The sequence below is a fragment of the Hipposideros armiger genome, unplaced genomic scaffold, assembly GCF_001890085.2.
Source record: "Hipposideros armiger isolate ML-2016 unplaced genomic scaffold, ASM189008v1 scaffold_501, whole genome shotgun sequence".
NCBI classification, from domain to species: Eukaryota; Metazoa; Chordata; class Mammalia; order Chiroptera; family Hipposideridae; genus Hipposideros; species Hipposideros armiger.
The window spans coordinates 473,645-501,018 of NW_017731851.1; the positions used below are offsets into that span (position 1 = coordinate 473,645).

Below are 27,374 nucleotides of genomic sequence, written 5' to 3' on the forward strand. Positions count from 1 at the left end.
CCTGCATATCAGATATTTACATTACGATTCATAACAGTATCAAAATTACAGTTATAGAGTAGCAATGAAAATAATTTTATGGTTGGGGGTCACCACAACATGAGGAACTGTATTAAACGGTCGCGGCATTAGGAAGGTTGAGACCCACTGCGAGAGTCAGTTTGAGAAGTACATAAATGAGATATGTACAATGGTTAGCATATACTGTTACTCAAAGTTTAATAATTACTGTATATTAAATATTTTCTCCTTTGCATTTTTTTCTTTTTAAGATTTTATTGGGGAATTGGGGGGATGGGAACAGTACTGGGGAATTGGGGGAAGGGGAACAGACAAGTTGCTGTCGTTTTGTTCTTCAGTCTAGTTGTGGAGGACATAATTTCACTGGCCCATGTTGGTATGATCATTGTGCTCTTCCCAGGTGAGGCAGTCGGTCGCCAGTCATTGGTCAGCCGTGGCTCCCGGCAGCTCATACTGGATCTGGCTGCCTGCCGCTCACGCTGGCTGCCAGCCACTCACAGTAGCCCCGCTGCAGCCTACGATGTCGTCGGCGACTCACAGCAGTCCAGTTCCAGGTCGAGCTGCGGTTCATCATCTTAGCTGTAGAGGGCAAGCGTCACTGTCCCTCAATGTGGGATCCGAACCGCAGCCCTGCTGCTCAGAGCTGGTGCTCCCAAGCGAGCTCTTAACCAGCTGAGCCACTCGGCCGGCCCTTTTTTTTTTTTTTTAAGCTGAGCCATCCTGCCACCTGTTGGCAGCTCAGGCAGCTCAGCTTGGGCTGGGAATTGAACTGTCAACCCTGTTGCTCAGAGCTCACACTCTTGAGCAAGCCCTTAACCAACTGAGCCACTCGGCCAGCCCCTCCTTTGCATTTTTAGTGTTAAAAATAGGTTCAATATACTGCTACCTTTATTCTGTCATATATAGCTTGAATATAAAGGATTAACAAAAATTGATGTTTAGTACTTTTTGTCTAGTAACTTTGTTTTTATTCCATTTTGTGAGCTTGTGTACCCATGTAAATACAATATGTTTATCCATAACTTTCCTATAGTATCCTACAAAGCTTTTAATATTTCATGCTATGTCAGTTTATTTCTTCATGTGAAAATAATCTCTAAGGGCTGGCTGAGTGGCTCAGTTGGTTAAGAGTTGGCTTAAGAGCTGGGCTCTGAGCAACAGGGCCGCCGGTTCGATTCCCACATGGGACAGTGATGCTGCGCCTGAGCTGAGTTCTCGCTGAGCTGCCAGCAGGTGGCAGGATGGCTCAGCTGGTGTAACAACAAGATTGCCTGTTCGATGGTGGACTACGCCTACCCGCAACTAAGACTGAACACGGCACCTTGAGCTGAGCTGCCGTCCTGATGGCTCAGTGGATAGAGCGTGTGCTCTTAACAAGGCTGCCGGGTTTGACTCCCGCATGGGATGGTGGTTTCGCCCACCCGCAACTAAGATTGAACACAGCACCTTGAGCTTAGAGGCCACAAGCTGCCGACTGGAAGCCAGATGGCGACTGGCGTCCTCCACAACAAAGATTGAAGAACAACAACTTGGCTGGTCCCATTCTCCAATTCCCCAACACTGTTCCCCTCCCCCAATTTCCCAATAAAATCTTTAAAGAATAAATAAATAAATAAATAAACAACCTCTAAGATCATCAATATTAAGGAACTCATTGCTGTACAAAGGTTTTAGGCATGAGATAATTTTAACTAAAATTTATATTTCTGCTTATATTTTTTCCTTAAACTACCTAACACATCTAACCTGTCTCCTGGTAAATTATTTCCATATGTTATTAACCAGGTATGAGACAGGAAGGAAATCAGCAAAAAAAAATGAATTATGATTTTGGATTTTATTCCCTTGGTACTTTAAATAGGTTTGCTGTTATTGGGGGGGAAAATCAAAATGAGGAGGAAACGTAGAAACAAAGTTCCTATGAGTCAAGCTATACTAAATGATTCTTAGCATTTAGGATATTTGAAGCAACAAAATAGAAGTTTGAAACCTAGTTTTCTCTTCTTGTTTATGTTATACCACCTTTCTTTCTTGACTTTTGGCCATGTTTCTCTGCATGCTTCAGTGTGTTCTTTGCATCAAATATGCTATGAATTTTCTGTCTGCATGAGAGTTATAAGGATTACTTGAGAGTTATATCACTGAAGTAAGTTAGAAAGATTTGTGAGCCCTTTTATTTCTGCTGAATTATTAGCTCATGCATTGGCTTACTTACTTAAAAGGTCAACTGTCATTTCTTGCAGAAGACCTGCTGTCCCCCAGACCTACTGAACAAAGGTGGACTAAGGAGAAGTACGTGAGACAAAATTTAAGGAGATGTTTACTCTCAAGGTTGTACAAGTGAAGGGTCAGAACTTGCATGACCCTGAGAGTGAGTGCCTCCTTAAATTTGGAGCCCTAGGCATTTCCTTGCATACCCTAGTCCAGGCCTTGTTACCGAATCAGAATCTTCATTTCGGTGGGGTGTCCAGGTGATTTGTGTGCCCATGAAAACCTTGAGAAACACTGCTTCAGCTTGTTCCTTTTCTTTTCCTGGTCTAGGATTCAGTTATAATTCACATGTTGTGTTCTGTTCTTTAGATTCTCCTAAACTCACTGTCTCCTATTCCTCATGACATTGAAAAGTCTGAGTCAACTAGGACACCACATAGGTTTTACTGCATTCCTTCTACTGCCTCACATCGGGAGGCACATGTCAGACCACTCCATTATTGGCATTGCCAATCTTGACACCTTTTTAAGGAGGTGACTGCCAGATCTCACCATTTTATGGACACATGTTTTCCTTTATAATTAATAAATAAATGTGGGATAATTCTTAGAGACTATGTGAATGTCTTGCTCCTCAGCCACCTTGCTTGAATGAGTTTTTACATTGTTGTTAAGTATCAGGTAGTGATATTCTCACAGTCATAGATTTTATTTTTTCTCTGTCTGTGGAAGATGATACAAGTACCAGTGCTCATTCACATGCTGAAGAAAGAACACTTGCAAGTATTTATACCTTTCATAAAACAAACGTTAATTAAGGCAACAGTTTATTAACAAAGATAATCATTCAAAATTACAAACTTTTAAGCTGTAATGGTAATATTCTCAGACTATAGGGACGGTCTTCGAATTCTCTGTATCTTTCAAGATATACTTTTTAGAAATAAGAGATGTAAAGATAATTTCATGATGTAGAATAGTATCTGCTAGAGGGAACATTTTTTTCTTTTTCTGCTTAGATTTCTTTCACACTTTCAAAACTACTTAGCATTAAGAGGGAAAAAAACCTGAGAAGTTCAAAATTACAATAAGGAAAAGAAAGAAGCAAAACAAGAATCTTACTAACAGATGGGATATGGAGCATATAGGCAAATTGTGGTCCTTGAACTAATTTTTTGAAAAACAAAGTACTGATTTGGGTGGCTCATTGCTAATTTCCTCTTTAATGTAAGGTACTGTGAAGCATTTGCAACTGTATGAATCCTTGAGCCAAGTTAATTGTTGCCTTTCTGAAAATATTTTCACGGATTCAAAGCAAAAGCAGCCTTCTCCTAAGTTACTATTCCCTAACTGACAAAAACATTTTCATTTTCATAGTAACTTCAGCATATTAAGAATGCTCATACTTCCTGTAATGACCTTCTTCACTGGCTCATGTCCTATTTATTCTTCTGGACTCCAGTCTCTGGTTTCCTAGTTTGCAGTGAAAAATTAGTTTTCTGAATAAATCTGTAATAGCATTTTACATCCTCAGATGGACTGTATATACACTATTTGAAGCAGTAAGGTAACATTAGGACATAAATCTGTAAAATACTGAACTTATAATATGCACTCGTTAATAATAGTTGATTTTCTTTTTTTTCCTGCTTAGGTCAGACAGTTAGATTCAGCGCTGGAAATTTGTAAGGAAGAACTTGCCTTGCATTTGAATCAATTGGAAGGAAATAAAGAAAAGTTTGAAAAACAACTAAAGAAGAAATCTGAAGAGGTAAATTAACATTTCCTTTATATATAACACATTTTTCAAGTGATTTCTTTTTGAGATATTGTTTATTTTCAAGATACTTTAAAAATGTGGCTTTTTAAAAAAAATAAAATATACCACACAAGATACTTTATGTGGCTGATATAAAAAAATTGTCCAATAAAACGTACATTCCAATTCTATATTCTTTTAAAAATAAACATTATTTCAGTGCATCACAAAATATGACACCTTAAATTTCTGATTCTTTTATATATTTAGGGGAATCAAAATTAAATTACTATTAATATGACAGTAGTTCTAATATAGACAATTAATACTTAGAACAACACTGTTTTAGATTTAGAGGTATAAAATTCTTTAAATTTTTTCCATTTTGATTTTGTTCCTTCTAATTATCTGAAGATTGAGAACTAGAAGTTCAACTTTCTTTATTGAGATGAGTTTCTCACATACTAGTTAGAAGACTTTATTGAGATATTATTCATCTGTTTCCTCAGTGTCTACCACTTTGCTTTCAACATAATAGGTGCTCATTAAATGTTTGCTCAAAGGAATAATCTCAATGGAGAATTCCTTTATTTCTTTGTTAGAATTTATAATATATTTAAACCTTAAATTCATGTTTAGAAATAGTCTCCAACAAATCTTTGTCAAGGCAACTTGAATGTATCAGAAAGGTTCAACCGGAAAAACAGAAACCCTTTTATATCTTTAAAATGGAGGGAATTTTTTTTACAGGGAATTAAATACACAGGTGATGGAAGAGTGGAAAAGCCAAACAAAGCATGCTCGGGTGACTCAGATTATCATAAGCAGGGACCCACTGCTATGCTTAGGGATAGAGGAACATCAGGAGGAGTTGCTGTGACTATCGTCCAGGACTGCCTAGTGGAGCTAGGGCCACAGAGAAAGAGTCTGTCTAGTAGAAACCAGGCAGTAGAGGAGAACTGCTGCTATTGGCCCCTTCCATTTGCCAGATATATCCTATAGTACGCAGAGCAGGGGCAGGCAGGGGCAGATCTAAGAGCAAGTATGTAATTGACCAGCACGCCAGACTTAGGTGCATCATTTAATTATATATATAACTTCAGAGGTGAAAAAAAAAAAAAGAATCTTTATATTTTATATATTGTCCTGTCTTTTTCTTTCTATTTCCCTCCATGAAAGTTTTTATCAAACAATGACAATGATAACAATAATGTAATAAATGTAATAAATCTAATACTTATGCCGTGCTTTCATGGCTATAATTTATTATCAATAAGGGGAAAATATACACCAGATGGGAAGTGGAGACATCATGGCTCCCTATGCTCCCTCCCTCCTTCTGGGAGAGGTTATATAGAACATGCTCCTTTCTCTGTAGCAGTGAAATGTGGTAACACATCTGCAGTATTCCTGCCCAGGGTAGCCTGCTTATGACTCAAGGATTTTTTTACTGGGGGGCTGATCTCATAAGAACAGCCACAAGTTTCAGAATTCCAGACTCTCAGAAGGAAAGCAGATTCAGTGCCCTAGCAAGGCAAAACAATCTCATCTCATAGGGAATGTTTCAAAACCCACATTCCCATACACGAGCCAGGAGCAAACCCTGTAAGCAGGCCCTTCTAGTACATCTCATCAGAAAAATGGACCCTGCCCTTCCACATAATAAACTGCAGCCATAAATGCAATTGTCCCACATGACAAGTGGGAGTGATTATCTAATAAGGCCAACAGCTTTGACATTTTGTTGCTTTTTATTTGAAACATGTCATTGTAATGAGAAATGTATATGTTTGTTAGGTATATTGTTTACAGAAAGAGCTAAAGATAAAAAGTCACAGTCTTCAGGAGACCACTGAGCAAAGCGTTATTCTACAACATACTCTTCAGCAACAGCAGCAAATGTTACAACAAGAGACAATTAGAAATGAAGAGCTAGAAGACATTCAAACTAAACTTGAAAAACAGGTATGTATTATTGGTGAAAATTATTTTACTTGTATGAAATAGAAATTTGTACAATTGATAATAATGTTTAACAAAGATTTCATATTATAAGAAATATTCTGTATTAGTATTGTAAAGTGGATATAGTTCTATTCCTATGTAATGTGACCATTGTAATACGATGGGCACATTTTTGTCATTCCATACAACTTAGTTATAATTTAGGCTTCTTTATACCATCTATCCTTTCTTCTTGGACCTGAATAGAATACCTATCTGAATCATTATACCTTCCAATCTCTTCTTTTTGGATCTGGACATGTGTGATAATTCTTAAAGAAATGCCAAAGCAATGCACTAAAAGAAAAATCCAAAAGGGTACTACTTATTTCTAAAAATAAGTTATTATTCCAAAGAAAGAGTCCTAGAAAAATTTATACTAAATCTAATATTTTCTCTGTCATTCATTACCAAATTCATCTGAATTCTTCAGACAAATATTTCACATATTTTGTTGTATTTCTCTTTTCAAACTTTATATAAACATACACATTAGGAAATGATGGTTCCCTATAATCTCTCTACACCTCACCTTTATGTCATTTGTATGACTTTTTATCTATATATTCTGAATTCATCCTCAGCCTCCCTAATGTAACTAAAGAATCTCTTCTCAATACATTCAAACATATTAGGCAGCTATTATGTATTTTCTTTTTTAGAGACATCACTCCTCATCGCTTTTGTTAAAGTCTAAACCTATTGCTTGCTTGCTGTACAGCTTTATCCTTTATACCGTGTTTCCCCGAAAATAAGACCTAACTCAAAAATAAGCCTTAGCATGCTTTTCAGGGTGCTTGTAATATAAGCCCTACCCTAAAATAAGCCCCAGTTAAGATCGTCAGCCAGACATGACTGTATTTGAATAAATGTAGATTTTCGTACATGAGTAAATGAATAAAATGCGTTTTTTGGAGCAAAAATTAATATAAGACCCGGTCTTATTTTTGGGGAAACACGGTAACATTTCTTCATCTTATCTCTGTTAGATTCTCACTTCCTAAATCTCTTGTTATTGACTGGGTTTTGCAGGAATAATTATAATTCTTGTTCCTTCTGGAGTTGTTTTCATTTTTATAATGGTGTTACAGTTTTCTTCTGTTTTTTTTTCTCCCTAAATGTACCAGTTTATTTGTATTTTTCATTTGATGATTGTATTTCTTCATGATATTTATTTTAAGAGATTTTTGTGTTCTTTCTTTAACTTCTTTGAGGGTCTAAAGGAGTTTACATCTAAAAATTTCTTCAGTATTTCGAGTAAAATTGTCTAGCTTTCATTCCTGTTCCACTATGCGTAGATTCTGTCCTGGATTATTTCAGATTATTACTCATTTTTAGATTCTTTCTGTTTATGAGTGTGCTATTTAATTAAGCACAGAGTGGGTAGATTTGCATGGTTCCCTTCCCTTTCTACCTGGGTACTATTTGTTTTGTTTTGTTTTTTAATTTTCATATGAGTTTATTTGAGCCAAATGACGCCATATGCCAGGGAGCAACATGTCAAATGCTCCCTTCCTGGGTACTATTTTAATTTATTCTTGGAACTTGAGTTGGGGGTATGAATATTAATGATTTATAATTTGTATTTAGTTCTTCAGTGAGAAGTTTTAGAAGAGCAAGGAGGATGTTAAAGTTATTAGAGATTAACTCTGAGATCACAGTCATGTAAATGTTCTTTGAAAACACAGTGGCTGAGGTTAACTAGGGAGAGTATAGAATGAGAGGTGGACAGACCTCTGAGGAATGTGGTGCATGGAAGCCAAGTAGGTTTCATAAAGTAAGGAATGATAGTTGGTGTCATTGGCTACTGCAATCCATGTCAAGTAAATTGAGGGTTGAGAAGTATCCACTGGAATTGGCAGCATGGAGGTGATTGATGAAATAGTGCAGTTTCTGTACAATGACCAGATTGCTATGGGTCGAAGAATGAATGAGAAGTGAGAAAATGATACAACAAACATAGAAAACTCTCAGAAGTTGGGCTATGAAGAGGAGGGAAGAAAAGGTGGTAGTTAGAGGGAAATGGAGTATAAAGGAAAATTTTTTACGATGGGAAGATCTTGAACATGCTTAAATGCTAATATAATATAAAGAAACCAGAAGAGAGATTGAAGATACAGCAGAGAGTAGAGGTAGTCAATTGTATGAGGTTTGTGAGAAAGTGGATAGGAATTGAATCCAGAACACCTATGAAGCAATTTGACTTGTATAGGAGGAAGAATACCTCCTTCACGGTAGTAAAACAGAAGGAAGAATGAATAGGAGAAAATGCAAGTTAGGTTGGAATATTTAAGGGCAGATGAATCTAGAAATTCTTCACTGAATGAACCAGTTTGTGAAGAAGGAAAGGAACATAGTTTGACAAGAGAAGTAAGAACATTTCAAATGGGGTTAATGAAAAGGGGAACATTTACCGTTATTTTGTTCAATTCTTATAAGTCCTATTTTAGTGTTATGATGTGGCCACTTCTATAAATATGTATATGGATGAAATATCTTTATTATTAAAAATTGCTTTGCTTTTATATTTCAAAACAACTTCAATAAGTTCTGTGACTTTAAAGCGATATGATGTATAATGAAATCATTTTTACCACAGGCTAATCAGTGTAAACAAAAGTTAGGTTCTTATGTACCTCATCAATGTTACAGTGAAACAGCATTGAATGAAATGACATTTTTCAAGGACTTGCTATACTTCCTGATCTGTACACTGATTTTTGTAATACATCTTGAATGATAGGCTAGGCTACAAATTTGTATAAATATTTTCTTTCTGAAGAATATTGAGCTGTGACTGAATTTAAAATGCTTACTGAAAACTTTACAAGGTATCAAAACTGGAACAAGAACTTCAAAAACAAAGGGAAAATTCAGCTGAAAAGTTGAGAAAAATGGAGGAGAAATGTGAAGCAGCCACACATGAAGCAGATTTGAAAAGGCAGAAAGTTATTGAGCTTACTGGCACTGCCAGGTAAAATGAATGTTAGTTTTTATTATCTTTTTGTTTCAACATCAGTAGATCTGAGTTTCAATAACAGATAATGTTCAGTGAAGCTTTTGGTTAAGGAATTAATTTCTCTACAGTCTGTGTTCCTATAGTGTTTTGTTTATACCTCCCTCTTAACCTTCCTACTATAAGTTCCTTAAGGCCGAGATAATATCTGGTTTATTTTAAGGTCCGCCACAACAGTTAGCATAATTCCTTATACCTCACAGGCACTCAGCAACTGTTGTAGTAAATTAAATTGTGAATAACATTAAGTTTCAGACAAAAATGTACTCATATAGAGAAATTGGGTCTAATTATTTATGGGAGGGAATAATTTAACAGAATAAAGCAGTGGTTCTCAACCTTCACTAAACCTTGATTGAACATTAAAACCACCCAGGGAGCTTTAAAAAGTACTGATGCCTGGGTTCCACCTCTAAAGGTTCTGATTTATAGCTTTCAGCTCAGACATCCCTTTCTAATTAGTCAAGAAAGGGACACCTGAGCTGAAAGCCATACCCAGCTTCCCCAGACCTCTTCTACTTTGTTAACAAGAATTGACATAATTAATAATGCACTCATAATTAGCCCACTATTCTACCAGTAGGAGTCAGGAGTTGATTTATGCACTTAAACTAAAACCACATGTCCCCTGGCTCCCTCTCCCCCGCTGACAGGAATAAAGATAAGACCTTTGTCCTTTGAGTAGCAACTTGCTCCCCCAGATGTCCTCAACTCTCTAAAAACATGGTCAAGAGGGTGTCCTATGTAAGGCTAAGATCACAATTCTTCAGATTCTTCAGACCTTCTTTCTTCCATTGACAGGTGTCTACCCACTAACACAGCCTCACCACCAGTGTATACTTTAATCCCTCAAAGATTAATCACAGTACAACTGTATCCTTGCTTATGTGAAACATCACAAGAAGCTAAGATTTCCAGGTCAACCCTCATCTCTCACACTAACCTCTCCACATATTCTCTTCCGTTCTCCCATTCCATTCCACCTTCTGAAAGACTTCCACTGTGTCCTCTGAAATTCACAATCTGTCTGGAGAGGCATCCCCTGTATTCTGCACTTCTCTTTCCCGCTGTAGAAATAGAAATCTGACTCTCCTGAGGACATTGCTTCTTTCCTTGCAGCCTTCTAAAATAAAAACTTTTTCCCACAGTTCTTGTACAACAGGGTCAAGATGTGGGATAGTATACTACCTGTATACTCCATGAACCTCAATGTCATCAGATCATATCATCCCTCACTGTTGCTGACACCTACAGGCCACCTGACTTACTGTTGCTCTCTTTAACATCACTTCTGTCATTATTTTGGGGGATTTCTACATATATCTAGCTGATCTTTCTGACACCTTAGCCTCTCATTTTTAAAAATTTTCTCTAATGATCACAATCTCTATTATACCTCAGCCACTCAACTCACATGATTTACCCTAGATCTTGTCATTTATAATGTCTCCAGTATTTCAAAATAATCTGAATATTATGCATCTACCCCTATGTTATCACCTCATTCCCTTTTAATACCTCAAATTCGACAATTCTTTGATCTTACCCTCTAATCCATCAGTTCCCCAACTGTCTCAATCCCTGATGCCCTCTCTTCTCTCTTTACCCAGCTTAAATTCTTATTAGTCATTAAAACCACTGATTTGCATATACCCATAACTCCCATATCTCTCTTACTTTGTGAGATTGAGCCTAAAATTCCAACTCAGACTACTCCATCTTTGTAGAGGCTGGAGAAAAATATAACCACACTGACCAATCTTACTTTAAATTTATAACTTCATACTTTAACTGTTTTCTTAATGCTATCTGGCGATCACAATATTACTCACTCTTGTAGAATACTCTTCTACACCTTTGCCTTTTCTTTCAAAACTCCAACAACCCCTCCCCAATCTTGCTTTCTGTTTCACTGAGAAAATTGAAGCAGTTATTTCTTCCTTTTCTCACCCCTACAATTTGACTTTTAGACAAAAACCCTTCATGATTATGGCAAATAGGCACATTCAGTAGGAAAAGTAAGTCGCAAATACCAATAGGAAGCTTATAAACTAGAGCAGGGGTCAGCAAACTTTTGAGACGGAATGTACCCAAAGAGCTGCATGTGGCTCACAAGCTGCAGTTTGCCGACTCCTGAACTAGATAATTAAGCTGCATAAGAAAGATGCACCCTATTTCCAAGAAATCACTTCATGAAGCAAGGTTTTCTGTTTCTCTATTTTTGCTATTGCTTCTTTCACTTCTGGAACTACAATTTATTGTATAAAACTGTTTTCCTCTCCCTAAAAGTATTAGAGTTAAAATATATCTGTTATGTTTATATCTATTACATATAATGTCTGTTATATATATCTGATACATAATATATCTGTTATATATCTCCTAGTCTGTTTTAGCATTAAAATATCTTCAGATAGAAAGAAAGGAAATTAATTTAGTGAGCACCCTCTGTATGCCAGGTAGTATGCTAGGCAAACATATTAACTCAATCTTCAAAACAGCCGTATCAAGTTTTATTATCCCAGTTTTATTTTATTTTTTTATTTTTATATTTTTAAAAGATTTTATTGGGGAATTGGGGGAGGAGAACAGCGTTGGGGAATCGGGGAAGGGGAACAGACAAATTGCTGTCCTTTTGTTCTTCAGTCTAGTTGTGGAGGACTTCCCTTCACTGACCCATGTTGGCATTATCATTGCACTCTTCCCCGGGTGAGGCAGTTGCTTGCCGGCCATTGGATGGCCACTCACGGTGGCTCATGGCAGCTCACGAAAGCCAGCTGCTGGCCAGCCCCACTGCAGCCTATGCCATTGCCGGCGACTCACTGCAGCCTAGCTCCAGGTCAAGCTGTTGTTCATCACCTTAGCTGTAGAGAGCGCAGCGTCACTGGCCTTAATGTGGGACCCGAACTGGGCCCCTGCTGCTCAGAGCTGGCGTCTCAAGCCAACTTTTAACCAATGTGCCACTCGGCTGGCCCTATTATTCCAGTTTTAAAAATAAGGAAGCTGAAACTCAAAGAAGTTAGGGTATGAGATGCACAATTTAGATGTGCTCTAAAATTGAGTTATTTCTGTGAACACCACAATGAAGTTTCTGCTGGCTTTACATGTAAATGACACTGCATGTAAATGATTCTAACCCTGAGTTTTCAATGCTGAGGCTCATATAGCACTTGTTAAATTTATCAGACTGCCTTTAGCCATTTGAAGATCTTTTTTACATTTGAAGAAGCTACAGAGTCTCAGCTGTTACATTCTAAAAGTTTAGTATTACTTTTGCATAATCCTTCCTTTGGCCCCATTCTCAGTCTCAGAGTTATTGATTCCCCACAATCATTTGGTGATAATAAGGTGAAGTATTTGGGAAAAACTGGTGGGTTTAAACACCATTATAAAATTTTGGACATTATGGGAAAATTTTTAGTATTGGTTTATTTATATAATACTTAAATTTTTAAATCCTTAAATATTTATTGTATTATAGTAATGCCTCATTTGCATAGCATAAGGATATAATGCATAGTTGTTCGTAAATAAAGAAATAAGAGTAGACTTTATCTTTACCAAGTACTGAAACCTTAAAACAAAACAAGAAAATTTTTTTGATAGAAATTGTCCAAAATATATATTCTCTTGTTATTTTTATTTTCTCTGGTGTCTTAGGGTTATCATTGCATACCACAGTTATTATACTGTGCTAAACATGAAACCTTGAGGAGTGTAGAGCTCTGTTTCTTTTTTACTAAATATCTGTAGATGGTTGTGCTTTTTGAGTTCTTTATTTTTTTTTTTTAATTTTCCCCAACTCCTTTACTGACAAGCTGTCATCTCTTGGTACTGTATGCCAGCATCTTTAGGTTATTCTTTTTTTTTATTATGTTTTATGTCTATCCTAACATAAGAGAATTAGCCAAACTGAAAATCATTTACCTAAATTTTAGACATGTAAAAGGGTCATTAGCACTTGTCTAATCCAGTAGTTCTTAACTTTTTTGGCCATGGACGTATTGAGGATATGGATCATTTTCATACATAGATGTACATATGCATACGTAATTTTGCATATTGTTTCAGGAGTTTTTAAGTTTTCCTCATTTTCACTCATGGACAGTGAAAAAAGGAGCATCAGCTCTGTCCACCATTGTGGATGACATTAGTTTAATTAGTGAATATCACTTTGTAATTACCAGCAAATGGACTTAAAACTTCCCCTCATTGTGTTGATTAGTCTTTAGGTAGCGAAACTTCCTTATTGGAATAAGCCCAGGACTGCCTGAAAGTTAGTAAACCTAGCCCTCTCACTGTAATAACTGTTTGTACCTAGACAATTCACTTAACCTTCCAGTTTCCTCATCTGTAAAGCAAGCACTAGTCTAAGAATCTCTAGTCCATTTTAAAGCTAAAAAGATAACATAACAAATGTCTGAGTAAAAAATGACTGTCTTGGCTCTCCTATGAGTAATACTCATATGGTCTTTATGATGAATATTTTGATTGCCTGGCTTATTTATTTTTTGTGTTGCAGGTAATAGAAATTAAGAATGAGGTACCTATCTGTGGATGGTCTCACTCTGTATAAAGCTTTAAAAAAGTTAACTGTAGTTAGAGTGAAAAGAATGCTAGCCTTGCTAAATATTGCTAGGTAGTACAATTGTATTTAGTAGTATGTAATTGGTACTGAATTACAATCTTTTAGTTAGAGCACTTTAAACAATATAATAGGTGATTTAAGATTCTGACTAGACATTTTGCTGATATTTGTCCTCATATAACTTGAAGTCTTTGTTTAGTCAGAGATAAGTCAGTTGTTTTTAAGTTTTCAGATTATCATTTTATTTTATTTTTTGTTTTTAATTAGGCAAGTAAAACTTGAGATGGATCAATACAAAGAAGAGCTGTCTCAAATGGAAAAAGAAATAATGCACCTAAAACGAGATGGAGAAAATAAAGCAATGCATCTTTCTCAGTTAGACATGATCTTAGAACAGACAAGGACAGAACTAGATAAGAAAACAAATGCTGGTAAGCAGCAGGTTCGCTGAGCTTAGCTGCCTGTTTGTTTATATTTAATGAAGTGGACTAAAGAATTTGGGACGGTGGGATTGGAAGGGACAATGAGTATCATTATTTTGCCTCTGGTAGATCTAGAATAAAATTGAATATTTTTAATTATAATTATTTACAAAGTTCTTAATAATAAATGGTTTATATGTAGTTTTACAATAATTCTGTTAACAGTGAAGGAGTTAGAAAAGTTACAGCACCACACTGAAACTGAACTAACAGAAGCCTTGCAGAAACAGGAAGTACTAGAGACTGAACTACAAAATGCTCATGGAGAATTAAAAAGTACTTTAAGACAACTCCAGGAATTGAGAGATGTACTGCAGAAGGCTCAATTATCATTAGAGGAAAAATATACTACCATAAAGGATCTCACAGCTGAACTTAGGTGAGTTAAATACTAAGAAATGCTGTCACAGTTCAGGTATTTCACTTTTATTATTCGGAATCCTTGAGTCTTACAGTAAAGTTTGTTGCTGAATTCTAGATGTCCAAATTTCTCAACTGCCTTTGGCTCACTGAGACTCTTCCTGGTCAACCTTTCCCATGCTCCATCTAACTAATTCAGCAGTTGCTGTTGGCTAAGATTTTATCCTTGGTCTTTGGACCGTCTTTGGCCCACTCCTGTTTTCTATAGTGGGAAAAATGATTGAATCAGCCTACAACAGTGGTTAATAGCAAAATAATATTAATAATTACAATATTATTCTTTGTATTAAGCCCTTATTTTGTGCCAGGACTATGGCAGGGACTTCATATATGATCTTGACTATCTTTTTATACTTGAGAAAACTGAGGCTTGAGAAAATTAAGTAAAATGCCCAAAGTCAGGTAGAGGTTCCCGAGAAGGGAATTAAACACAAGTCTGTTCAACGCTAAAATTCTGGTTCTTAGATTAGCAGCTAGAGCATAAAAAGCTGTTCTAGCACACATTACGGTAAGTGAGGGTGGAGAGTCAGACCAGAGCCAAAGTGTAGGAAATAGATTCCAAAAAGGAAAACAGAATTACAAACCAGGATGTGGAATGAAAGAACAGGATAGAGAATGGCAAGATGACCCAGATGTATCTCATGATTCAGTGTAGGGCTCCCTTCTCTTTTCTACCCATAAACTAATTTTTAGTAAATTTCATGTAGCTTTAAATACTGTATGTTAGACTGTCAAACCCATATCTCCAGTAATGACCTGTTCCCCAAAGTGCAGGCTCAAATATCGAATGACTTACTTGTTATCCCCACTTAGATATTTTTAAGAGGCTTCTTCAGCTTGGCCAAAACAACTCTTTTTTTTTTTCTGCCCTCCCTCTCAATATTATACAATAGCTCAAACCAGAAATCTGTGATTATTTTATCTCTTTTCTTCCCTTTTTCATTCAGTCTGTTAGCAAGTCATGTCAACTTTATTTCCAAAACATATTCTAAAATCCATTGATTTCTTGGCCCTCTTTTCTATTACTACCTTATCATAAGCCATCATTATCTCTCACCTGGTTTATTGCTGTGACTTCCCAACTGGTCTCCCAGCTTAAATTCTTAACCCTCCCCACAATCCAGAATGGATTTAAGTTTATGATTTAAAACATCAATCAGGTCATACTGCTCTCCTACTTAAACCTTCTAATGGCTTCCCAAAAGATTCAGAATAAAATCCAAGCTCTTTGGGAAATGTAAATCAAAACTACAGTGAGATACCACTTCACATCCACTAGATTGGCCATAATAAAAAGAAACAAGCAACCCCTGCCCCTGCCCCAGAAAATAACAAGTGTTAGCAAGTGGGTGGAGAAATTGGAACCCTCATACACTGCAGGTAGGAAACTAAAATGGTATAGCTGCTGTGCAGAAAAGTTTGGCAGTTCCTCAATAGGTTAAACATATTATAGAATTACCATATAACTCAAGAATTCCACCCCTAGGGATGTACCTAAAATTGAAAATTTTATTGAAAATAGGTGTTCAAACAAAAATTGCGCACATATATTCATAGAAGCTGTATTCACAATAGCCACTCAGTTAAACGAGCTAAATGTCCATCAGTAGTTGAATGAATAAACACAATATGGTGTATCCATACAAGTATATTATACAGTCATGAAAAGAAAGTACTGATACATGCTACAACATGGATGAACCTTGAAAACATGCTGAATGAAAGAAAACAGATACATGTTGCGTAATTCCATTTATATGAAATACCCAGAATTAAAAAATCCATGGAGATATAAGGCAGATTAGTGATTGCCAGGAACTGGGGTGAGGGAGAATAGAAAATAACTGCAAATGGGATGGGGTTTTCATTTGAAGTGATGAAAACGTATTGGAAATAGTGACAATGGTAACACAACATTGTGAATGTACTTAATGAAATTGATTGTATTCTTTAAAGTGGTTAAAATGGTAAATCTTACATTATATGTATTTTACCACAATTTTAAAAAAATCCAAGTTCCTGGGCGGCCGGTTAGCTCAGGTGGTTAGAGCGCAGGTTCATAACACCCACATGGGCCAGTGAGCTGCGCCCTCCATAACTAGATTGAAGACAAGGACTTGACTTGGAGCTGATGGGTCCTAGAAAAAACACACGGTTCCCTAATAAAGTTTAAAAACCAATAATGCTGACTTTTTAAAGAAAAAAAAATCCAATCTCCTTATTCTGGAATTCAAAGCGCTACATGACAAGGTTCCTGCCTGATTTTCTGGCATCATTTCATAATTTTCTCCTTGCTCCTGGCCTTTTTATTGTCTTTAAAACTTACCAAGTTTTTTCCCACCTTGGAACTTTGCTATAGCTCTTTCTTTGGCCTGAAATAATGGTTATATGGCCAGCTTCTTGCCCTTCGCATTACGTCAGAGGGCCCTTCCCTGACAACCTGTTTTAAAGTAGCCACCCAGGGGTCCGGCCAAGTGGCTCAGTGGGTTAAGAGCTCGCTCAAGAGTTTGAGCTCTGAGCAACAGCGGTTCGATTGCCAGCCCAAGCTGAGCAGCCGCTGAGCTGCCAACAGGTGTCAGGATGGCTCAGCTTAAATAAATGAATAAATAAATAAAGTAGCCACCCAGTCACTATTTCATTACTATTTAATGCTCTAAAATAGTACTTTATATTATCATATTTTTCTTGTTGAGTAGTTTATTATTTATAGTCATTTTTCCTTTCTGGACCCAAGAATGTAAGCTCCATGTGAAGGACATGTATATGTCTTGTTGACTATTAAATCCAAAGTACATAGAACCCTGACATACAGGAAGCATCCAATAAATTTTTGCTAAATGATTAAGTGAATGAATGAATGAAAGAAGTAAAAATAAAATCTTAAATTCTAGCTAATAGCTGAATTTTGGAAGCTCAGTTATTTGCATAGAGAGCAGTTAGAGTTTTCTTTAGAATTCATTTCACGTTACCTTTAGAATATTAGTTTAGCCTTGTATTTTACAACTCTTGACTTTTAGGAGATAATAAACAGCTCATTAAACAAATTCAGAATCTGCTTTTTAAAATCAGTACCTTTATTCAATATTGTTTGATATTTAAGACTGGAAAAATCATATTAAGATTTTCAAGATCAACATTTTCAGACTGTCATATTAGAACATAGAGTTCCAAATTAAAATTCTCTGATCACAGCTTTCAGACTGGTAAAAGTCTTAAAATTGTGTTAGTACTAAGCATTTTTATAATATAAAATTACACATAAGTTAGAGTTTTTGGAAGATGAGAATTTATAAGAAGATATGTTTATAAAATGTATGTATAAATATATATTTATAAAAATATTTATAGTGTACTTCATTTCTATAGTATACTATATTTTATAGTATAGTGTACTTCAAATGATGTATGTATGACATCATTTTGAGTAAAATTCCCATGAGAAATACAATGGTCATTTACTGAGCTGTGGACATCAGCGATATCAACCATGAAATAAATGCCTTATTCAGTAGTAATAAACTCACAGCTGTTATATAGAAAAGACTTTCATATAATCCCTTCCTTGATCTATAGATGAAAAAATATGGCGTGTTTTTTTTTTAATTCTTACACTGGTTCAATCTTATACCCTGGGAGAGCTTTAACATTTAGCTTAAATTGTGTACAATAGTAGAGTTTGAGTTAACTTTTGTCTTTTTTAGAACACTCTATTAAAGTAATTGTATTAATATCAATCATTTTGCTTATACATTATTACTTTAACATGAGCCCTTTCAATCTGAAATAATTTTGTGTATCCTATCACTTTTAACTTATAGAAAAGGTAACTTGGTTGACTTAATTTTTTTTTTTTTTTTAAAGATTTTTATTGGGGAATTGCGGGGAGGGGAACAGCGCTGGGGAATTGGGGGAAGGGGAACAGACAAGTTGCTGTCGTTTTGTTCTTCAATCTAGTTGTGGAGGTCGTTGCTTCACTGGCCCAAGTTGGCACCATCATTGCGCTCTTCTCTGGCGAGGCAGATCAGTCGCCGGCTTCTGGACGGCCGCTCACTGCGGCTGCTGGCCGCTCACGCTGGCTGCTGGCTACACGCGGTAGCCCATGGCAACCCACTGCCACAGGGACTGCAGCCTACGCCGTCGCAGGCGACTCATGGCAGCCCAGCTCCAGGTTGAGCTGTTGTTCAGCATCTTAGCTGTGGAGGGCAGTGTCACTGGCCCTCCTATGTGGGATCCGAACCGGGGCCCTCTGGCATCCCAAGCGAGTTCTTAACCATCGCACCACTCGGCCGGCCCAATTTTTTAAAATTATAATATTCCTAATACTTGCTTTGATCTTTTTCCTTTGATAAATTTCAGAGAATGCAAGATGGAGATTGAAGACAAAAAGCAAGAACTCCTTGAAATGGATCAGGCACTTAAGGAGAGAAATTGGGAGCTAAAGCAAAGAGCAGCTCAAGTTGGTTTTATTAATTATATTTTAATGAAATTTTCTGTTAAAATACAATCACAGTGTTTCAGAGGTCCCGCTTTTGGGTAAAATGGACATTTTTATAGCATTTTTGTTTTCTGTGCATGTAAATATTTTAAGAATTAGAAATATTGTAGATCATTTTTCTTTATCTTGCTATTTTTATAGCAAGTGGATTTTTGAGAATGAAGGTTAACTTAGTATCTGAACGTTTTGATCTCTTATATTACTGTGTATCAGAAGAAGATGAGATTAAAGGATTTACTTGCTCAGTTAGTATCTGTTGGAAGAGCCAAAATATTCAGAAGGTATTATTTACCAGCATCTTTTTTGAAGACTTTATTTTTTAGACCAGTTTTAGGTTCACAGCAAGATTGAGCAGACGGTTCAGAGATTCCCTGTATATGCCCTGTCCCCACAAATGCATAGCCTCCCCCATTATCAACATTCCCCACCAGAGGTGGTACATTTGATACAACCGTGAACCCACATTGATACATCCGAATCGCCCAAAGTCCAAAGTTTACATTACAGTTTACTCCTGGTGTTATACATTCTGTGTGTTTGGATGAATGTATAATAACTTGTATCTATCATTATACTATCATTCAGTATTTTCATGGCACTAAAAATCCTATGTGCTCCACCTATTCATCACTCCCTCTCTTCCCCCCAACCCCATTAACCACTTATCGTTTTATTGTCTTCATAATTTTGCCTTTTCCAGAATATTATATACATACTTTGAATCATATAGTATGTAGCCTTTTCAGATTGGTTTTCCTCACTTAGTAACATGAATTTAAGGCTCCCTCATGTCTTTTCATACCTTGCTGGCTCATTTCTTTTTCGTGCTGAATAATATTCCATTGTCTGGATATACTACAGCTTATTTAATCTATTCACCTATTGAAGGACATTTTGGTTGCTTCCAAGCTTTGACGATTATGCATAAAGCTGCTATAAACATTTGTGTGCAGCTTTTTGTGTGGACATAAGTTTTCAATTCTATTGGGTTAATCCCAAGGAGTGTGATTGCTGGATCATATGGTAAGAGTAAGTTTAATTTTATAAGACACTTCCAAACTATCTTCTGAAGTGCCTGTATCATTTTGAATTCCCACCAGCAACAAATGAGAGTTCCTGTTGCTCCACATCCTGGCTAGCATTCAGTGTTATCAGTGTTTTGGAATTTGGCCATTCTAATAGGTGTGTAGTAGTATCTCCTTGTTGTTTTAATTTGTGTTTCCCTGAGGATACATGATGTGGAGCATCATTTCCTATGCCTATTTGCCACCTGTTTATCTTCTTCGGTAAGCTGTCTGTTAAGATCTTTGGCCAGTTTTTTAATTGGGTTGTTTATAATTTTATTGTTGAGTTTTAAGAGTTCTTTGTATATTTTGGATACCAGTCCTTTATCAGATTTGTTTTTTGCAAATATTTTCTCCCAGTGTGTGGCTTTTCTTCTCATTTTTTTGACATTAGCTTTTACAGAGTAGAAATTTTTAATTTTAATGAAGTCCAGCTCATCAATTATTTCTTTCATGGATTGTGTCTTTGGTGTTACAATTAAAAAGTCATCGCTACACCCAAGGTCATCTAGGTTTTCTTTTATGTTATCTTACAGTAGTTTTGTAGGTCTGTGATACATTTTGTGTTAATTTTTATGAAGGATGTCATGTTTGTGTCTAGATTCTTTTTTTTTTTGCTATGAATGTCCACTTATTCCAACACCACATCTTGAAAAGACTATCTTTTCTTCGCTGTATTGGCTTTGCTCCTTTGTCAAAGACCAGTTGACTTCATTTATGTAGGTTTGTTTCTGGGCTCTGTATTCTGTTCCGTTGATCTGTTGTGTTGTCGGAAAAGTCATGACACATCTTTGCAACAGATGGCACTAGTTTATTTTTGGAAGTACTAGAATCATTTGCATCTATGTTATTGCTAAGTCATTTGACAGCTGACAGTTCTAGCTTCATTCTAAAAAAAAATTGAGCGATTTGGTTGAGTGTTGGAGATTTTACAACAAGTTGAAGATGGAAGACCAAACTGCATTTTTGCCATATTTTACTGTTTTACTTCCATAAAGGGAAGAATGCATATCAAGCTTGTGAAAAGTTGCATAAAGTTTATGGTGACAGTGCTCTACAAGAGCATCAGTGCCAACGGTGGTTCACGAAATTTCGTGCTGGTGATTTTGATCTCAACAACGCTCCTCAATCAGGGAGGCCCACCGAGGTTGATGACGACAAAATAAAGGCATTGATTGAGTCAAACGCACATTACATGACACGAAAGATTGCAGAAACATGGAGCATCCATCATTCAAACATTCACGACCACCTGAAGAAGCTGGGTATGTAAGCAAGCTCGATATTTGGGTTTGCATGAACTCAAAGAAGTTCATTTGATGGCGCGTATAAACATCTGCAATATGCTCATTAAACATGAGGAAAGTGATCCTTTTTTGAAGCGACTGATAACTGGTGATGAGAAGTGGATTGTTAACAACAGTGTGGTGCGCAAACGGTCTTGGTCCTGACGTGATGATTTGCCTCAAACGACATCGAAAGCAGACATTTATCAGAGGGAGGTTATGCTCCCAGTGTGGTGTGATTTTAAAAGTGTTATGTTTTTCGAGCTCCTACCAAGGAACCAAACAATCAATTCGAATGTGTACTGTTGGCAATTGGACAGTTCGAACGAATCAGTCATCCAGAAATGTCCAGAGCTCATTAATTGTAAAGGAGTTGTGTTCCACCGCAACAACGCGAGACCACACACAAGTGTGATCACCCGTCAAAAATTATTGGAGCTTGGGGCCGGTCGAGTGGCGCGATGGTTAAGAACTCGCTTGGGATGCCAGAGGGCCCCGGTTCGGATCCCACATATGAGGGCCAGTGACACTGCCCTCCACAGCTAAGATGCTGAACAACAGCTCAACCTGGAGCTGGGCTGCCATGAGTCGCCGGCGACGGCATGGGCTGCAGTCCCTGTGGCAGTGGATTGCCATGGGCTACCGTGTGTGGCCAGCAGCCAGCGTGAGCGGCCAGCAGCCGCAGTGAGCGGCCGTCCAGAAGCCGGCGACTGATCTGCCTCGCCAGAGAAGAGCGCAATGATGGTGCCAACTTGGGCCAGTGAAGCAACGTCCTCCACAACTAGACTGAAGAACAAAACGACAGCAACTTGTCTGTTCCCCTTTCCCCAGTTCCCCAGCACTGTTCCCATCCCCCCAATTTCCCAATAAAAAAAAAAATCAAAAAAAAAATTATTGGAGCTTGAATGAGATATGCTGCCACACCCACCATACTCGCCTGATCGTGCGCCGTCAGACTTCCACTTGTTTCGCTGTCTTCAAAACTCCTTGCATGGTATAACGTTCAATTCAGATGAGGCTGTCAATCAGCACCTTGTTCAGTTTTTCGCAAATAAAGACAGGTCCTTCTATGAACGAGGAATTATGAAGCTCACTGAAAGATGCCAAAAGGCTATCGAACAAAATGGGCAATATATCATTGATTGATCTTTGTTCTTTATATAAATAAATTACCTTTGAAAAACAGACAAAATACATCATGACTTTTCCGACAACCCTGTATTCACCTTTTCTTTCACCAGGCCCACACTGTCTTGATTAGTGTAACTTTATAGTAGTTAGTGTTGAAGTTGGGTAACATCAGTCCTCCAACTTTGTTCTTCTCTTTCAATATTGTCTTGGCCATTCTTGGTCTGTTGCCTCTCCATATAAACTTTAGAATCAGTTTATCGATATCCATAAAATAACTTGCTAGGATTTTGATTGGAATATCCATGAACATTGACTCTTTCTCCATTTATTTAATTCTCTTATTTTTTCATTGGAGTATTGTAGTTTTCCTTATATATAATAGATCTTGTATGTATTTTGTTAGATTTATACCTAAGCATTTTTGCTTAGGTATTTCTTTGTCCTTTTTTTGGTATTACGGTAATGTTAGCCTCACAGAATGAGTTAGGAAGTATTTCCTCTGCTTCTTCTTGTGAATGAGATTGTAGAGAATTGGTATAATTTCTTCCTCAAATATTTGGTAGAATTCACCACTGAATCCATCTGGGCCACGTACTTTCTGTTTTGGAAAGATATTAATCATTGATTTAATATCTTTGGTAGATATAGGCTTATTCAGATTGTCTATTTCTTCTGAGTGTTGGCAGATTGTGTCTTTTAAGTAATTGGTCTACTTCATTTAGTTTTATTAAATTCATGGGCAGAGTTTTTCATAGTATTCCTATATTATTCTTTTAATGTCCATGAAATTTGTAGTAATGCCTCTTTTTTTCATTTTTGCTATTAGTAACTTGTGTCTTTTTTTTTTTTTTAGTTAGTTTAGGTAGAGACTTTTATTTTATTGATCTTTTCAAAGAAACAACTTTTGATTTATTGAGTTTCCCTATCGATTTCCTAATTTTAATTTCATTGATTTGTTCCATAATTATTATTTCTTTCCTTATGCTTACTTTGGATTTAATTTGCTCCTCTTTTTCTAGTTTCCTAAGGTAGATGTTTAGATGATTGATTTTAGGTATTTCTCCTTTTTTTAATGTTTGTCTTCAGTGCTATAAATTTTCCTTCAAGAACTACTTTTGCTTGATTTCACAATTTTTCTTATGTTGTGTTGTATTTAGCAGCTTTTATCTAGCATAAAATAATGTAAATGAAGTCTGAATCATTTATTTTGTCATTTATGAACATAAACATATTTTTAAGTTTTTGTAATATATACAGAGGGTGCCAAAAAAATGTATATACTTTTTTTTTATGACCATGGTATATATTTCCATTTATTTGTATCTTCTTTGATTTCTCTCTCCAGTGTCTCATAATTTATATCTGAGTACAGGTCTTTTACTTCTTTGGTTAAATTTATTCCTAGGTAGTTTATTGTTTTTGAAGCAATTGTAAATGGGATTGATTTCTTGATTTCTTTTTTTTTTTTTAAAGATTTTATTGAGGAATGGGGGAAGGGGAACAGTGTTGGGGAATTGGGGAAGGGAAACAGTGTTGGGGAATTGGGGAAGGGGAACAGCCAAGTTGTTGTCCTTTTATTTTATTTTATTTTTTATTTTATTTTATTTTTTTTTAAGCTGAGCCATCCTGCTACCTGTTGGCAGCTCAGCGGCTGCTCAGCTCGGGCTGGACTCGAACCGCTGTTGCTCAGAGCTCAAACTCTTGAGTGAGCTCTTAACCAACTGAGCCACTCGGCCAGCCCAAGTTGTTGTCCTTTAATCTTAGTTGTGGAGGGCGCAGTAAGCTCAGCTCCAAGTCCAGTCGCGAGCTCAGCTCAAGGTACTGTGTTCAATTAGTTGTGGGTAGGCGTAGCCACCATCCCATGCAGGAGTCGAACCAACAGCCTTGTTGTTAAGAGTGCACGCTCTAACCACTGAGCCACCCGGGCGGCAGCTTAGCTCAGGGTGCCAAGTTCGGTCTTTAGTTACAGGTGGGTATAGCTCACCATCTCAAACAGGCAACCTTGTTATTAGGAGCACGTGCTCTCACCAGCTGAGTCATCCTGCCACCTGTTGGCAGCTCAGCGGCAGCTTAGCTCCGGCGCAGCTCACTGGCCCATGTGGGAATTGAACTGGCGACCCTGTTGCTCAGAGCTCGCACTCTTGAGCAAGCTCTTAACCAACTGAGCCACTCGGATGGCCCTTGATTTCCTCTTCTGATAGTTTATTATTGGTGTATACAAATGCAACGATTTCTGAATACTAATTTTGTATCCTGCTACTTTGTTAAATTCATTTATCAGTTCTAATAGTTTTTGGTGGAGTCTTTGGGATTCCCTCTATTTAATATTATGTCATCTGCATATAATGACAGTTTTACCTCCTCCTTTCCAATTTGGATGCCTTTTATTTCATTTTCTTGTCTGATTGCTGTGGCTAGAACTTCCAGAGCTATGTTGAATAAAAGCGGTGAAAGTGGGCAGCCTTGTCTTATTCCCGATCTTAAGGGGAAAGGTTTTAGCCTTTCCCTGCTGAGTACGATGTTAGCTGTGGGCTTATCATATATGGCCTTTATTATGTTGAGATATGATCCCTCTATTCCCACTTTATTAAGAGTTTCTATCATAAATGGCTGCTGGATTTTGTCAAATGCTTTTTCTGCACCTATTGATATGATCATATGATTTTTATTTTTCATTTTGTTGATGTGATGTATCATGTTAATTGACTTGCGGATATTGAACCAACCTTGCATACCAGGAATGAATCCCACTTGATCGTGGTGGATGATCTTCTTAATGTGTTGCTGAATCCAGTTTGCTAGAATTTTGCTGAGGATTTTTGTGTCTATGTTCATTAGGGATATCGGCCTGTAGTTTTCTTTTTTGGAATGCCTTTGATTTTGGGATCAGAGTAACAGTGGCCTCATAAAATGTGCTTGAGAGCCTCCCTCCTAATGTATTTTTTGGAAAAGTTTGAGGAGAATAGATATTCTTTTTTGAATGTTTTGTAAAATTCACCTGTGAAGCCATCTGGTCAAGGACTTTTGTTTGTTGGGAGCTTGTTGATTACTGATTCAATTTCTTTGGTAGTAATTGGTCTGTTCAGAGTTTGTGCTTCTTCTTGATTCAGTCTTGTATACACGTTTTAAGAAAGGAAAAAACTGTATTAAAATTGTAATAATATATACCGATAACAAAAGATGAATACAAGTCATGTGTATACATTTTTTTGGCACCCTGGATGTAGGGCTTAAGATCCAAAATTAGTAAGCATTCTTTTTAATAATTTATTTGAGATGAGTTTGTTTCAGTTATACCCACAATAAATCATTCTAAAACACATTCCAGGTGCCCAATTTTCCACATTAGAATAAAATCGAACAGCAGTTTAATGTTACTTTTGTATTTAGGTTACACATTTGGATATGACTATTCGTGAGCACAGGGGAGAAATGGAACAGAAAATAATTAAATTAGAGGGTACCCTGGAGAAATCAGAATTAGAACTTAAAGAATGCAACAAACAGGTAAATCATGAAAAATTGCATATTTAAAAATTTTTTTTAAATTACTAAACTGTAAGCATCCATTGTTCACATAACATAGCTTTTTCATAGAATGCATATAATAAAAATACTGCATAAGTTTAATCACCTTGTACATGCTACTTTATATTCTTTTTTCTCTTTAATATTTTATCTCATCTTTATTGAGGCATAATTGACAAATAAAAATTGCATGTATTTAAGGTGTGCAATGTGATGTTTCGATATACATATACATTGTGAAATAATTACCACAATCAAGCTAATTAACATATCCTCACCTCCCTTAGGTTTTTTTGTTTGTTTTGGTTTGGGTGAGAACACTTAGGATCTATTCTTTTATCAAATTTTAAGTATACAATACAGTTTTACTAACTGTAGTTACAGTGCTATACATTACATCTCCAGAACTTATTTGTCCTGCATAACTGAAACTTTGTACACTTTGACCAGCATTTCGCCGTTTTCCCCACTTCCTAGAACCTGGTGACTACCTTCTTAATGTTATTTTGAATGTAGTTTTTCTTATATCAATGTGTCCACATACATATCATAATGTGTGCATGCCTGAAATATCTCTGGAAGGATTTACAAGTAATTCTGTTAATTGTGGTTGCCTCTAAAAAAGGAACACAGTGGGATGAGGAGTTTTTCACTAATTATATTTTTTACCTCTTCAACATATTACCTATAAAATTATTTGTAAGGCCATGTAAATTTGTCGTTTCATTGTAACCTAATTTTCCTTTTTTATACAAATATGATTGAGGCTTTTATCTCTTTTTATCATATTTTAGGTATACATATAAGCATCTTATTAAGTGCAAGAATTCTGATGTTTATGTCTAAGTTATGGTTGTCTTAACACATCTTTATATTTTGCTACTTTTATTTATTTATTTTTATGATTTTTATTGGGGAATTGGGGGATCGGAACATCATTGGGGAATTGGGGGAGGGGGAACAGACAAGTTGCTGTCCTTTTGTTCTTCAGTCTAGTTGTGGAGGATGTTGCTTCACTGGCCCAAGTTGGCACCATCATTGTGCTCTTCCTGGGCGAGGCCGATCAGTTGTCGGCTTCTGGACGGCCGCTGGCTGCTGGCTACACACGGTAGCCCATGGCAATCCACTGCAGCAGTGGCTGCAGCCTACGCCGTCACCGGAGACTCAGGGCAGCCCAGCTCAAGGTTGAGCTGTTGTTCAGCATCTTAGCTGTAGAGGGAAGTGTCACTGGCCCTCGTATGTGGGATCTGAACCTGGGCCCTCTGGCGTCCCAAGCCAGCTCTTAACTAATGTGCCATTTGGCCGGCCCTATTTTGCTACTTTTAGATATATATGTTTAAAGCTTGACTTAACTTGGATTGCAGTTATG

General features: G+C 36.7%; 1 protein-coding gene across 1 annotated transcript in view; it reads left to right on the forward strand.

The window, feature by feature from the left end:
• CCDC18 (coiled-coil domain containing 18) overlaps positions 1-27,374 on the forward strand; it is a 107,320-nt gene that overhangs the window by 44,522 nt on the left and 35,424 nt on the right. Inside the window, exons 15-21 of the mRNA XM_019667547.1 lie at positions 3,887-4,003; positions 5,789-5,956; positions 8,827-8,969; positions 13,867-14,030; positions 14,247-14,460; positions 18,858-18,957; positions 25,868-25,984. Of these exons, the coding sequence (XP_019523092.1) occupies positions 3,887-4,003; positions 5,789-5,956; positions 8,827-8,969; positions 13,867-14,030; positions 14,247-14,460; positions 18,858-18,957; positions 25,868-25,984 (1,023 nt within the window). The remainder of the gene's footprint in view (positions 1-3,886; positions 4,004-5,788; positions 5,957-8,826; positions 8,970-13,866; positions 14,031-14,246; positions 14,461-18,857; positions 18,958-25,867; positions 25,985-27,374) is intronic.